Raw genomic sequence first — 15,287 nt, forward strand, 5'->3', positions numbered from 1 at the left:
GGGATGTGTTGGTGAAGAGGTGTTTCAGCTGAGGGGCAGGCAGGGTGGGAATAGACGCCTGGCCTTGCCTTCTTCCAGCTTTCCCTGGGCTTGGAAGATAGTGTCTAAGCAGCCAGTGAGCCCTATGGCTCCCGGAGGAGGAGTCCTCAGACTTGGGTCAGGGAGCCAAAGGGTCAGCACCAACCTCAGGGCCCTGGGCCAATGGTGCCAGACGCAGCACTTTGTTCATCACCAGCAACTTCTCACCTACTCCTGGCTCAGGTCTTCCCAAGTGCCACGGACTGTGGATGGGGACCACTGTCCCAGGGGGCTGTGGATCCCAGTAGGCCCAGGTCTGATGGGCTGGGCAGTGTGGCCACCCCTCTACCCATGCCCAGCAGGAATGATAGTGGAATGAGCATGCTAGATCCAGCCCCAGCTACTGCCTAGGAAAACACTGCTTGAGGTGGGCTGGGGGGAATGGCCACCTGCTCAGAGCCATGCACCTGTCCCCAGCCATATGCACATGGTGGAGGCAGAGTGTCCTGGCAAAGTACAGTGCTCTGTGGAGAGGGGAGAATCTGCTCAGAGGGACACTGGCCCTCAAGAGGCACATGTGAAACCCCAAGAGTGGATACCTGGGGCAGGGTATGGTCAGGCAGCCAGGAAGTGCTTCATGGCCTGACTCACCTGCAACAGTTATATGAGGGTGGGGCCTGTGCTTTTTTCCTTTTTTTTTTTTTTTTTGTGTGTGTGTTTTGTTTTGGTTTTTTAGTCTCAGTTTGTCACCCTTGGTAGAGTGCCATGATGTCATAGCTCACAGCAACCTCAAACTCTTGGACTCAAGCGATTCTCTTGCCTCAGTCTCCCAAGCAGCTGGGACTACAGGTGCTGGCCACAACGCCTAGCTATCTTTAGAGATGAGGTCTCGCTCTGGTGTAGGCTGGTCTCAAACCCGTGAGCTCAGGCAATCCACCTGCCTTGACCTCCCAAGTGCTAGGATTACAGACATGAGCCATTGTGCCCGGCTACTTTTTTCCATTTTTAAGATGAAGAAACAAGCTTAGGTTAAGGTCATCAAGACACTAAATGGCAGAGCAGAGGTTCCCAGCAGCCACACTTGTCTCCTTCAGCCCCTGGTCCAGGGAGCACCTGTAGCCAGGCCCCTTGCCCCAGGCCATATCCACTCAGATGTCCTGGGTGGACACTGCTCCAATCTCAGGCCCGTGAGCCAGTGAGGAGGGAGGACAGGGCCACAGCCTGGGAAGCACAGGAAGGAACAGCCAATCCTGGGTTTTGATCAGGCACTGAGGCATTCCTCACCTGACCAAGTCTCCTCACACCACCTAAAGATGGGCACTGCCCAAAGCCCCAGGGAACAAGAGTAGGAGCCTGGATGATGAGAGTGGGCGGTGACCCCAGGCAGAAGTGAGCAGGCAGACCCAGAAGAGAACCAGAGAGCTTGGGCCTAGGGTGTACTGTGGGGCCCACAGCAGATGCTGAGGGAGTGTGTGAGCAGCACTGGGGTGGGCCACATGCAGGCCAGCCTGGGGCACCAACAGGAACAGGAGAGGGAGCCACCCTGTCAGGTTCCTGAAATTCATACAAGAACCTTCTAGGTCTGAATACAGTTAAGATAGGATATATTTTTTTTTTTTTGAGACAGAACCTCAAGCTGTCACCCTGGGTAGAGTGCTATGACATCACAGCTCACAGCAACCTCAAACTCCTGGGCTCAAGTGATTCTCCTGCCTCTACCTCCCAAGTAGCTGGGACCACAGGTGCCTGCCACAACGCCCAGCTATTTTTTCGTTGCAGCTGTCGTCATTGTTTGTCGGGCCCGGGCTGAATTCAAACCCACCAGTGCAGGTGTATGTGGCTGGTGCCTTAGCCACTTGAGCCACAGGCGCCAAACCAGGATTTTTTTTTTTTCCCCAAAAAAATCATCCTTCAGAAGTGAGGGCAGGCTCTGCACTTGTAGCACAGTGTTCACAACACCAGCCCTATACACTTGAGGGTGGCAGGTTCAATCCCGGCTCAGGCCAGCTAAACAATGACAACTACAATGAAAAATAGCCGGGCGTTGTGGCGGGTGTCTCCAAGCTACTTGGGAGGATGAGGCCAGAGAATCGCTTAAGCCCAAGAATTGGAGGTTGCTGTGAGCTGTGATGCCACAACACTCTACTGAGGGCAACATAGTGAGACTCTGTCTCAAAAAAAAGTGAGGGTTGGGTGGCGCCTGTGGCTCAGTGAGTAGGGCGTCGGCCCCATATGCCAAGGGTGGCGGGTTCAAACCCAGCCCCGGCCAAACTGCAACCAAAAAATAGCTGGGCGTTGTGGCGGGCGCCTGTAGTCCCAGCTACTTGGGAGGCTGAGGCAAGAGAGTCGCTTAAGCCCAGGATTTGGAGGTTGTTGTGAGCCGTGTGACGCCACGGCACTCTACCCAAGGGCGGTACAGTGAGACTCTGTCTCTACAAAAAAAAAAAAAAAAAAGTGAGGGCATCCCTTGACATTTGAGTTGCCACAGGACTCATATGGAGGCTCCCTCAATTCTTTAGAGCCACGGTTTTGTATGCGGAAGACACATTCAGCACCTAAATGCCAGTCACTGTTAGATGAATACTTAGAGGGCCCATGTGGGAAAAAGAAAGGCAAAGAAACACGAGATTTAGTAATTCCTCCTAAGGGTGGTTCGTTTGACCTTACACTTTGAAAGCATGGGATGTGGCATGACTAAGTGCTTTAGAGGTCTCTGAGGCCAGGCACGGTGGCTCACACCTGTAATCCTAGCTCTCTGGGAAGCCAAGGCAGGTGGATCACCTGAGCTCAGGACTTTGAGACCAGCCCAAGCAAAGCAAGACCTCATCTCTACTAAAAATAGAAAAATTAGCAGAGCATTGTGGGTACCTATAGTCCCAGCTATTAGGGAGGCTGAAGGCAGTCTCATACTGACGCCTTAGCAGTCTGAGGGCAGCAAAGTAAGACTGTCTCAAAAAACAAAAAGGTCTCTGGAAATGCAGCAGGTGGGTGTCGGCCAGGGTCAGCTAGGGAGTGTCAACACGCTGCTACAGGACAGAGCATGAGGCCCAGCCCTTCAGCCTGGAGAAGTTTCTGAGTGACATGGCAGTGGGCATTGTGACTTGGGATGAAATCTCCATGCTGCCATCTACTACCCATGTTCTGCTAATTCTCAATCATGGTGTCTTACTGCCTTTTATACCTGGTCACTTTTGTCTATATTTTCTTTGCTATAATTTTTTTTTTTTTTATAAACTCTCCTCTAATGAGTCTTAAAAATTAGAAACCCCTGTAAACACCTTAAACAGGGAATGTGAAGCTCAGAAGTAGTGTCCCAACAACTTGTGTCCTTAGGGACTGAAGAAAACTGCTTATGCTCTGTGCCACATTATATATGCTTTATACACGTGCAAAGGGTCTTCTTCACTGTATTTTTTTTTTTTTTTGCAGTTTTTTTGGCTGGGGCCGGGCTCAAACCCACCACCCCCTGTATATGGGGCCAGCACCCTGCTCCTCGAGCCACGGGAGCCGCCCATCTTCACCGTAATTTAAAAACTATTTGACAAATAATTTTAAGTCTAGTATGAAAGCTCCTTCCTCCAGAAATGTTTGCTTCTGCCACACACCTGGGATCACTATCTGTCTGAAGTCACCTTAATTGAATGTTACGGTTCTGCAGACCACTCCAGAAGACCTAGACCAGCCTTCAAACCCAGAGGAGACTACTTCTGGTTCAGCCTTACACTGAGGTCCAGCTCAGTGAGTCAAGAAGGATTAGAGTCCCCACCCTGGGCCAGCCCTTGGGTTTGACTTGGGTGCATCTCACTCCCTTAAGGCTCTAAAAAACCCAGCCAGTTTGCAGTTATTTCTTCCTGAGCAAGACACTCACCCACCTACACACTTAAGAAGAACTGAATTAAACAAAATGGACATGTTCACCTGGTATCCCCACCCTCAGGCTGTCCTATGGGGGTGGGGAGCGCTCTAGACTTATTGAGAGCACAGCCAGCACCACACAGGGAAGGAGGTTAACACTGAAACTTCCTGAGGCTAAAGAGCATATTGGAGGGATGTAACCAGAGGCTGGAGACACCCTGGGGGGAAGTGTCAGGAGGTCATTCAAACTCCTGCCAGGTGGATCAATGAAAACAGGCATCTCAAAGATGGTTATGATTTTTTTTTTTGAAACAGGGCCTCACTCTCACCCAGGCTACAGTTCGGTAGCCTGATCACAGCTCAATATAGCCTTGACCTCCTGGGCTCCTGGGCTCAAGTTATCTTCCTGCCTCATCCTCCCAAATAGCAGGAACTATAGGCATGTGTCATTACACCCAGCTAATTTAATTTTTTGTAGACAGGGAGCCTATGTTGCCCAGGCTGTCATGAACTCTTGACCAAGTGGTCCATTAGCCTTGCCCTCCCAGAGTGCTGGGATTACAGGTGTGATCCACTGTGCCTGGCCATTGGTTATGTTTTGTTTTCGTTTTTTTTGTTTTAGCAGTTTTTGGCCGGGGCTGGGTTTGAACCCACCACCTCTGGCATGTGGGGCCAGTGCCCTACTCCTTTGAGCCACAGGCGCCACCCTGGCCATTGGTTATGATTTTATGGTCTTAACCATATCACTGCCCCTAAGTGTCACTTGTCTCCACAGCCATTCCTCCTCTCATGAGCTCAGTCAACATGAGCTGCCAGAGTTTCAGATTTTATTTTAAAACAATAGTAAACAATTTCATTGATTTTTTTTCCTAAATCAAACCTCCTCACACTCAGCTTCTCTCAAGCAAAAGGTAAAAAATAAAAATAAGGGAAGGGGATGGAACTGTGGGAACTGACCTACCTTCCCTAAAAATAAGCCCCTGGTCCTGGTATCCGGAATGGCTTTTGGACACTGTCTTTAACAAATGAGAAAAGAAAGCACCAAAATATTGTGCTTCAGCAGCAGGTTAGGAACCGCAATAAAGAAAAAAAAAACGGGGGGGGGGGGAAGAATTCGAACACAGGTCCCAAGTTGTCTAGTTCAGTTCTTGAACTTCCGCGAGTCTGGAAGCATCTTCTGTCCACAACTCTGTTTCAGAATGACTTAGAGATGGGTCCCTTTAGGAAGAGCCTCCTCTGAACTAGGCTGGTGGGGACCTGTGAGCCCACACCAAGAACACAGGCTTGAGGATGACCCTGAACAGGTTCCCAGCCGGTTGGAAGTGGGTGAAAGGACAAGGACACGTTCAGAGCACACAGAGGGAAGGTCAGGGGACTTCAGGCACCCCTGCCTCACTCCTCTCTTCCCAGCTCCTGTTCCTTTGCGCTTTGTTTACGTGGGATGAAGACTAACAGCGACTGGATGGTAGGACAAGGAAGAGCTGTAAACAGCTTGGGTTTGCTCACCCTCATGTGCAGACTCTTTTGTCAGAAAGGGACTATTGTCTTGGGGACAGGGGACCAGAGAAAGCCCTTGTAGTACAGGTTCAATCTGGGGTAGAACACAGTAATAGCCGCCACCAGACGTGTGCTCGCTGTGGGCCCGGCCCCCAGACAAGGAAACACTGAACGAGGTTCTAGAATGGCAATGGTGGCAGGGAGGGAACAGGGGATGCTCCCTTCCTCCTGACCTCCCCCCCCCAGGCCGCCCCTGAGGCCCAGGGAGAGGCAGTCTGCCCCCGGGCTCAGGGTGCAGAGCCTGGGGAGCTGACCTGGGCCCCACTTTACACACGGCAGCCACAGGAAAATGGCTCTTCCAGCCCTGTCTCCAAAATCTCATCTGCCTTTAAGAAACCAAAAAATAAATAGTGTATACTTTTCACGCCACCTGGAATTCCTGGTCCCAAGACCAGAGGCTCGAGCCCTCCTCCTCTACCCCACACCCAGGTGCCCACGCCAAGGACACGTTTCACTGGGTCGGGGGTGGTTGCAGCATAGCAGGGGTCTCTGACCACGTGGCCCCCAAGCAGCAGGCCTTCCAAGGTCCTGGTTGAGGGACTGGCTCGGCCCTTTGGTCCACCTTGTTCATTAAAATTAAAATAAGGAAAAAAAAGGCTCCACTTGGTGACTTGGGTCTGTAGAGGTCTCTGCTTCACCCCTTGTCTGTCACTCTGTCCATCCTGCAAGGCATCGTGCAGGCCAGATCTGGAGGCTGGACCCAGCCACACCCACCAGTCACTGCAGTTTTGTCCCCAGCTTGCGTTGTCTGTTTCTGCAAAATGGGGTGAGGGTCAGATGTGGGGACACCTGGTATTCAGTGACCCACCCCCACAGCTATCTGCACCCCACCCACAGTCCCAACCAAACAGGCAAAGGCCCACCCTTAATAGCCAGTGAACAACCTGAACTGGGCCAATCAGAACTTCTGCCCTAGGCCTAGGACCTAGAGAGGGTCACTGTAACTGGCTGGGCCTGCACCACAGATGTCTCAAGAAGTAGAGCCAGGAGATTGGGGCAGGGTGGGGGATAGGATGAGACAGGAGAGGCCAGAGGGACCTGGCTGGAGTCCAACTAATCATGGGGAATTCCCCTCACAGACAAGCCAGCACACATGGGTTCTGGTCCTACTGACCAAGACCCAATCATAAAGGGGCAGTGCACTCTCCATCCCGGACTATGTGAGCAAATGTAGGCGAGCTGATGATAGGGGTTAGTGGCGGGGGGTTTTGAGCACCTGGTCTTGGCTGTGGCTATATCCACAAATGGTTAGGAACCTAGAGGAAGTGGGGACAATCACCTCCATCTTGTGGGGGGCCTGACTGGGGCTCAGTAGGGAGAATGGGGTTTATCTAGGGTCCCAGTTAAAATCCAGAAACCACACTGTGGCCCACAAGGTCCCGTGTGATCTGGCCCCCGCCTGGCCTCAGAGTCCTCCCTTCGCTCCCTGGATTCCAGCCACAGCAGCTCTGTCTGTCCAGCGGCCTCACAAGCTATGTCTGCCTGAGGTGCTCTGCGTAAGCTGCTCCCTCCACTGCAAACTGCCTCTGCCAGTCCCCAACTTCAACAGGCCCAACCACCCTGCCCCCACACTGGGCTCCTATCACAAGCTCCCAGGCCTCTGTGTGTCACTCACTGGCTCTGACCAGTTGCACAGGTGCATCACTGCTTGTACCTCTGCTGCCTGTTGCCAAGAAGGCAGAGACACGGCTGTCTCGGTCTGTTACCCCAGAACAGCCTGGCACCGACAGGTGCACACTGGGGTCTTGGTAAATGAAGGCAGGTGGTAGCCCGTTAGGGCAGGGTAAGGCCAGGCTAGCCACTCTGGGAGCCAGGTGGAGTGCTCAGCCAGGCCAGCTGTGGCCTTTCTGCCACTAATGGGATTGCCCTGCCGTGGCCCTCAAATCCCCTTTCCTCATGGATCCCTGGCTTGAGCCTTAAGCTTGTTAGGATAATTTGAACCTTGATGCACTAAACACATTTCCTGGCTGCTAGGATGCCCCACCCTGCCTTACCCATGGTTCCTCTCACCCCTCCTCAGAAACCTCCCAGGCTTCCTCTACAGCCTCAGCTGCCCTCTGAGCCCAGGGAGGAGCCAGCCTCCCCCACCCTGGCAGGCATCTCACCCAAGATTTGGAGTGAGTGAAAGAGCATGCGTCAGGAGACTCTAAACCCAGCCTTGCCTTGCAGCGAGGCCAACCCCCAACTTAGCGTGCCTTGGTTTACCAAACTACGACAAAGTGTCTTAACTAAACAACCCCCAGGAAATGTCCATACACAGGTACCCTGAAAATCTCCACTGCCCAGCTCCCTGGTTCTGGGCCATGAAAGTTAAAAGTGTGGGATCTGAGTCCGATGGCCTGGGTTCATGATCCAGCTCCCTCACCCACTATCTGCAAGATCTCAGGCAAGAAACCTCCCTTCACTGAGCCTCAGTTTCCTCATCTGTAAAATAGGGGCCATACAAAGATTCAATGAAGCAAGAGAAGTGCTTGGGCAAATGCCTGGCTCTTGGGGAGTTCTTCAAATATTGAGGGAGTGGCTGCCCTGGGATGCACCCTACTGAGCCAGAACCTGATAACTCTTGTCCCCTTAACTCACCTGGCTTCTGCCCGGGTTACCGTGTACTCAAACCAGAGTACATTGGGAATGAGGCTCGTGTCTCGGATTAGGAAGAACTCAGAGATAGGCCTAGAGAGAGAGACACCCAGAAAGCCAAGGCTGCATCAGGGCACCAGGCTGTCACCTAGCCAGTCTTTCCTGGCCAGAGACCCCAGAGCCACTGAGAGGCCCAGCTGTGTCACCTGTATCACCTCAGACAGAGGCACTGTCCCATGGCACACACAGCCCACAAGACTCAGGCTGCTTTATAAGTCCCTGAGAACCTAGGTAAGGACAGAGGATGGCATTCTGGCATCTGGGCCTGAAGAACCCCATGCAGTAAACCCCTGGGGGAGGTGGAAGCCAGGCAAGAGGGGCCCAGGCACAGGACCTCCCAGAGAGACTGGGCTTGGCTCAGGACTCCTAGGTCTTCCCATTGGTGGCCATGGCAGGAGGATGCAGGAGCCGCAGTGCCAGAGAAGGTGGGAGGGGCCAGGCAGTTACCAGGCTGCTATCCTGGGGAACAGCGGGGTGAGGACCTCCTGGGTGAAGATGAACCAGGCGACAGCCATGAAGCTTCCAGCGATGCCTCCATAGAGCACCTGGCTCCAGGTGTGGTATAGCAGGTAGACCCTGGGCCAAGACCAGAAGGGAAATTTGTGAGAGCCAGCCAGAGACAGGCCTGCACAATCTCCCCATGCCCAAGTGCCAACTTCCCAGACCTGTACACACACTGAAGGAGACACGCCAACAGGACACAGACTTTCAGGAACAAAGCCTCAGATCTACTTCTAGAATGAGGCAGGGCACTGGACCCTAACTGCAGGTCTCTTATCTCTAGAAAACAATGGATGGCTTGACTGGGATTTACCTCCCTCTGCCCAGCCCTTGAACTCTAACTTTTGTTTGTAGTGGGCTCTTCCAGAATGCTGGGAGAAGATGACTGACACCTGGAGGTATCCTCAGAATCTTGTGTTCAGCCAGGACAGGGCTGGAAGGGGCAGCTGGGGCCCCATCCTCACCCTGACCTACAGGCTCTGACACTAGGGTCTATAAGGGGTCCAATAGGGACCAAGAATCTGGCAGGACCCCATGGGGAAGGGTGCAAGGTGGGGGCTCTCCCTCCCTCATACCTGCTGTAGGAGACTAGAAAGGCCACGGTGAGGAGCCCCAAGGAGAGCAGGTGCCTCCACAGCAAATCCAGGAACCTGGCATTGTTGGTTTGGTGCATTCTGGGAAAACAGCCCCGCCAGATGGACTCAGCCCACAGCCTGGAGCCCAGCCTCCCAGACAGTCCTGAGTCCCATTCAAATGCTCTGGCTGCCTCTGCCTTGACTGCAGCTCCTCCCACCAGAATGGCATCTGAAGGGCTAGCAATGAATTCCTGGCAGAGCCTAGCCTGGGCAAGTTAAGGGGCAGCAGGGGCAGAAGCTCACCTTAAATAGAGGAAAAGGAAGGAATAGACGGAGAAGAACCACATAAATTGGGAATGGCTGGAGGGCATCCCGTACTTGGTGCCCACTGCTGTGTGGGGGCCTGGAGAAAGAGAAAAGACCAAGGCATTACGGGAGGATGTCACCCTCCAGTAATGCCCCGACCTGGGGGACCCTCAGGCCCTCTCTGCCCAGGCCCTACCTCCACAGGGCCGCGGCTCCTGGATGATGTTTTTGATCAGCCAGTTGACCCCCTCGTTCAGTGCCAGGCCCCCCAGGAATGAGATCTGCTGGGGAAGACATGCAGTCAGCTGGGCCTCTGTGTACCTGATGGTCAGCACTGGGTCCCAAGGATGGTGGTTTCTGATGGAACCTCCCAGCCCAGCCCAACTAGTGAATAACTTGGAACCAGCCAGGAAGCTTCATGCACTTCAAGACAGGTGGAGGAGGCAAGGGAGGGAAGGCCAAGCACCCGGGATGAGGGGGACACTGGGGTGCACTGCGGGGGAGGGGGGGCGGGTGGGGACAGACTCACCGTGTGTAGCTCCCGCTTAAATATGATGAGGGTCACAAACCCAACAATGACAAATACAGGGCTAAGGCTCAGGTAGGCAAGAAGGTGGCCAGAGAGATCTCCTGGGGGAGAAAGGAATAGAATGAGAGCCAGGCACAGCATCAGAAGATGGGTAGCACTCTGCAAACCCTAGCAAGCCAAGCAGGACCTGAGCCAGAAAGGAAATCCCTGCAAGGTCTGGAGCACAGGGCCAGTGGACACTTCAGTTAACCATCTGAGCATGCCAATTCAGTTATGGGCACATCATGACCCTGTCCATTACTGAGCTCCAAAGGTCATATGTTGTATGTTTGAAGCAGCTGCCTTTCCCATCCCCACTCTATAGATGGAGAAACTGAGTCCCAAAGTCGAAACCAGGAAGAGGTGGGACCTAAACTAAAATCCCAGTCTCCAGCCTGGTCCAGACACTATACCCATTATCCTTGCCAAAGCAGGAAATGAACCTGGCTTGGTCTGACTCCAGAGGCCCTGTACAGGGAGGCAGCCCACGGGTATATGACAGCCTCTGCAGTGCCCTAATGTGCTAGGCCATCCCTGCTGAGCCCTGAGCCCCCATGGAAGTCTGATGTTCTCTGGATACCACACAAACTTGAGCCCATACTAGGGACTGGTCCCATAGGGCCACCCACTGCAGTAGCAGCTTCTTGCTGCCTCTCCACTAGCAAGAAATTGGCTACCTATTGACTACTTACTTTTTTTTTTTTGAGACAGAGTCTCAAGCTGTCGCCCTGGATAGAGTGCCATGGCATCACAGTTCACAGCAATCTCCAACTCTTGGACTCAAGCGATTCTCTTGCCTCAGCCTCCCAAGTAGCTGAGACTACAGGTGCCTGCCACAACGCTGGCTATTTTTTTTTTTTTTTGGCAGTTGTCATTGTTGTTTTAGCTGGCCTGGGCCAGGTTCGAACCCACCAGCCTTGGTGTATGTGGCTGGTGCCTTACCCATTGAGCTACGAGCACCACCTTGACTACTTACTTTTTACACTCCTAACTTTTTTTTTTTTTTTTTTTGTGATTTTTTGGCTGGGGCTGGGTTTGAACCCGCCACCTCCGGCATATGGGACTGGCGCCCTACTCCTTGAGCCACAGGCGCTGCCCTACACTCCTAACTCTTAATAGGCCTGGGATGGAAGCATTGTGAGGACCACTGTCCCCTTTAAGAGATGGGGACACTGAAAATACAAAAGAGAGCCACTTTGCCCCTTGCCCAAGGGCAGGGCTTGAGGCTGAGTCTGAGGCTACCCTCACTATCTGAGACATAGCAGCTATGTGACCAATCTGAGGTCTTAGGGTAGGGTTCAGTTCTCGTGCCAGTTCTTGTGGGCTGTGTGAACTTAGACAGGACTTTACCCCTGACCATCACCTCTCACATGGGGAACAGGGATATTAGTGCCTACCTTGTCCAGCCATGTGTGAGACTAGGTGAGAGAGGGCCTGGGAGACACCCAGTTTGGTCCCCGGCACCCAGGACACTGCCACACTGGGGCAGAGAACCCAGTGTGGTAAGTGGCTCATGCCACCAGCCTGGGTTCACACAAGCAGCAGGTAAGGTGCACAGAGGGCTGAGCCAGGGTTCCAGACTTGATGAGATGGGCATACACATGCCTGGCCTCACACTTCCCCAGGAGCGGGCTGGCTCAGAGTTTACCTGGGAGAATAGGGCAGCCCAGTTAAATTAAGCACCTGGGTTCAAGTGCTGGTGCTGCCACAGTCCCACTGGGTGAACTGGATGAGTCCATTTCCAATTCCAGGCCTATGCTTCCCCACCTAGCTGAAGAGAATGGCCTTCTTCAACCCTGAGATGCTTGTTTGCTCCACCAACACCCACAGCTCTGGGCTATGAAGACAAGCTAATGCCCCCCAACCTTTGACGCTCTCTACAGACTGTGCCACAACCCTGGGGGTCTCCTATAGATGATGCCAGGGATTGTGGCCTTGCCACTCTCTGACCCAAGACAACCATGACTCCCACTGCCCTTGGGACAAACTGCCCCTCAGCCCAGCTCACCCAGTCCTGCAGTCCTGATTCTGCACCCCTCCCACCCTCTGCTCCAGTTCCAGATACCACACTCTAGTTCCCTGGACACACCATGCTCTGTGCTACTTCTGGACTTTTGCACACGGCCCGTCCCGCCACCCATGCTGTCTGGGTTAACTCAACAAACATACATTAAAGTACCCACTACAGTGGCAAAAAGACACATCTCTTCTAGTGTAGAGTCCTCAGGCTGTCAGGGGAATTAGTTATTTTATTTATTTTTGCAGTTTTTGGTCAGGGCCGGGCTTGAACCCACCACCCCTGGTATATGGGGCTGGCGCCCTACTCCTTGAGCCACAGGCGCCACCCTGGGACATAGTTCATGATTTGCTGATCTGAGTAGGTACTAAGAAAGCATCTGTCTCTCCTATACTGAAGGTTCCATGGGAGTAGGGATGGGGTCTTATCACACCCCACTCTGGAGCCCTGCACTTAACTGGGCTCAAAAATGATGTCAAACAAATGGATGAAGGAAGCAAACATCAGTGTGATATGGGTGTGAAGGCAAAGTGCAGGGAACCTAGAGGTGTTCACAGGGCCTGGCCAGATGCCCCAGGCTCAGCTAGCATCATGCTGCTCACAATGGCCAAGATGCCTTCTTGCTTGTTAGAGTCTGAGTACTCCAAGAAGCTATTCCGAGGCCATGGAGGGGAAGCCACAATGGCGCACAGGCCTCATCCAAGTCATTCCCCTCTTCAGGTTTTCCCTCCTACAAAGGAGGAGTTTTTCACAGTGCAGTAGTGCAAGGATACATTAGGCCTCCTCATCATGCTAAACCCAGGGCCACACAGGGCTTAGCATTCAGGAGGTGGTCAGAGACTACTGGTTGAATGAATGAATGAATGGATGAACAGTGGGCAGGCAGGCAGGTAGGGCCCTGCACTTGGCAGGGCTGCCCCACCTCCAGTATAACTCAGAACACCCAAGGGCAAAGTTCTCTGACATCCAGCCCTGGGTCCCTCAGCAGGGCCAAGTTCTCATAGCCCTGCCCAAAAGCAACATGAGCCAAGTCCTTCAGGGGCAACCAGGGCTCACTTACCGGGCCCCAGCCTTCTCTGGCACCCGGGGAGAGTCCTGGGAAGGTAGAATAACACTGGCTGCAGGTATTTACTGAATGCTTACTGTGTGTCAGGCACTGCGCTCTGCTCTTATTACTCCTGTTATTCGATACTCACAACATCACCAAAAGGGAGGCACTGTAATTAGTTCCACTTCAGAGACACAGGAAGCACAGAAGGCACGTGCACAAGGCTTCATCCTCAACTGGAGGCCAGAAAGGTCTGACTCCATGCCCCACCTCGGCACCACTCTACTATACCTCCAGAACGGTTACCAATGGACCTCCCACTGGAAAACCCTCCGCTTCAAGAGGTGTGTCTGATGGGAAGTTCCAGAAGTCAGAATCCCAAAGACTGCCTGCCCCCTCACGGGGGTGGGGGGTGTCTGTTGTGAAGTTGTGCCTTGCTCAGGGAATGACATTACAAGTACTCAAAAAAGCCTGGCCTCGGCTTACATACTCCTTGCAACGGGGAGCTCTTTCTCTTAACAGGCAGCCAAAAGCACAGTTTGAAGGAAACAGACACTCCCAGCACACCAGGGAAGGAGTGCGTCCTCTCTGACTCCGGGGAGGGCTGAGAAGAAGGGCCAAGTTTCAGACCAGTGATCCTTTCCGGCCTCGCACAAACCCTCGCACCATTTCAGCCCACCCGCGACCCGGGACCCAGGAGAGCACCCGGCTGCGCAGCCGCAGAGCGCACAAGCGAGCGGCTCACAATTTCGCCCAGCTCATCCCCGCGGTACTGCGCCTGCGCGGCGCGCGCGCCGGCCGAGCCCCTCCATGGCTCACTATTTGACAGTTCCCACCCCGGTCCCCCAGCACCCCCTTCGCGTGCTCGCGCAGGCCAGAGCGCCCGAGGCTTAGGGCCCGGCTCCGGGAAAGCGACCTCGGAGCCGGGGCCGCTTTTTACCTGCAGGAAACTCGACGTGGGTGAGGGTCACCGGCCGCCATGAAGCGGGGAGCGAGCACTGTCCGTCCGCTGCCATCTTACCCGGAGACCGGGCTTCGCCGAGCAGCCAATCGGAAGCCAGGGGGGCGGTGGTCCTGACCTATCACGCCAGGGAGGTGCCGTGCACCCAATCGGAGGCCGATACAGGTAGCGGCGCAGCCATTCAGCGTGCTGGCCATGGGACTGGCCCAGGCGGCGAATCAGAGACGGGGACTCCTGGGAACCAGCGTGCTGGCCTAGGCGGCGCCCAATCCGGGACGAGCACAGGTAGATGCCTAGCCAATCAGGAAAGGGGAGGGGTTTAGCCCAGAACAGGGTGCATAACAGCCAATCAGAAGGCGAGACTGGCTGAAAGTGTAGACAGGAAAGGCCAATCAGGCGCTAGCTTGGGAGGCGTGTTGAACTTTGGTGGGAGCTTTGGTTCTGCTGGGAATTTCGCTCGGAGCAGAGGCTTCCCCGGTACCCCGACGGAGGGGCAACCTCAGCAGCAGGCGGCCGAACCGAGCCACTTTTACTTATAAGTAAACCGAGCTCAGAGAGCCGCCCTATACTGATCGAAAGGGCAAGTCACACAAAGTGTGACCTTTTGCTTAAGGTGTGTGAGGTGGGGGAGGGAACTCCTGGGGCAGGGCTCACAGTAGGCGTTCTAAACGCTGAGCAGAATGAAAGTTTAATTAAAATTAAGGACTCCTTCCTTTCATTCATTTAACAAAGATTTATTGATTTAGTTACTTTTATGCTACTTGCATCTTGGGAGCATTTGAAACACGAAGTCGGTTTTCCACCCACCCCTCAGTTTTTCCAAAATAGTTTTGTATAAATAGCAACACCTTCCTACTCCCTTCTCCCTCTGTACCCTCAGTATGTCTCCAGGATGGAATCACAGTCTAGCTAAGGTGAGGAAGTGGGGGAGGATCGGACTCTTGTCTTTCTAGCCTTTGCATATGCTGTTCTGCTGCCTGGGTTGCACCATCCCTTGTGCCCTACTTTGGCCAAATCTGGCAAGTGTCTAGTCCCACTTACAGATCACCACCGCCAAGTGGGGGGAACTCCACTAGACTCTCCTGATTGCATCCCCTTTCCTGAGTGAGCTGGGAGATGATGGTAAGTCAGAGCCCACCAGGGACCCAGATAGGCCCCCTTCTCCCAGTTCAGCTGTGCTCACTCCCAAACTGGCCCTGCCAGGGTTTGTCTGGGTCGGCTGGCCCCACTTCCCTGTCACCTGC

At 53.7% G+C, this 15,287-nt stretch overlaps 1 protein-coding gene across 2 annotated transcripts; it reads right to left on the minus strand.

Annotated features, from left to right (window-relative positions):
* Positions 1 to 4,683: 4,683 nt before the first annotated feature.
* DOLPP1 (dolichyldiphosphatase 1) lies at positions 4,684 to 14,382 on the minus strand. 2 transcript variants are annotated; one of them, XM_053560075.1, is made up of 9 exons: positions 13,573 to 14,016; positions 11,415 to 11,665; positions 9,979 to 10,079; positions 9,646 to 9,730; positions 9,447 to 9,546; positions 9,144 to 9,242; positions 8,515 to 8,643; positions 8,011 to 8,100; positions 4,684 to 6,184 (listed from the first exon to the last, which is right to left on the minus strand). In XM_053560075.1, the coding sequence occupies exons 2-9, from the start codon at positions 11,530 to 11,532 to the stop codon at positions 6,148 to 6,150; spliced, it is 759 nt and encodes a 252-aa protein (XP_053416050.1). In that variant the 5' UTR covers positions 11,533 to 11,665; positions 13,573 to 14,016; the 3' UTR covers positions 4,684 to 6,147. The 2 variants fall into 2 exon arrangements, with proteins under 2 accessions (XP_053416050.1, XP_053416060.1); XM_053560085.1 differs by lacking the exons at positions 11,415 to 11,665; positions 13,573 to 14,016 and adding an exon at positions 14,023 to 14,382.
* Between the last annotated feature and the right edge of the window lie 905 nt (positions 14,383 to 15,287).

Source organism: Nycticebus coucang, chromosome 2 (genome assembly GCF_027406575.1).
Source record: "Nycticebus coucang isolate mNycCou1 chromosome 2, mNycCou1.pri, whole genome shotgun sequence".
Classification (NCBI taxonomy): Eukaryota; Metazoa; Chordata; class Mammalia; order Primates; family Lorisidae; genus Nycticebus; species Nycticebus coucang.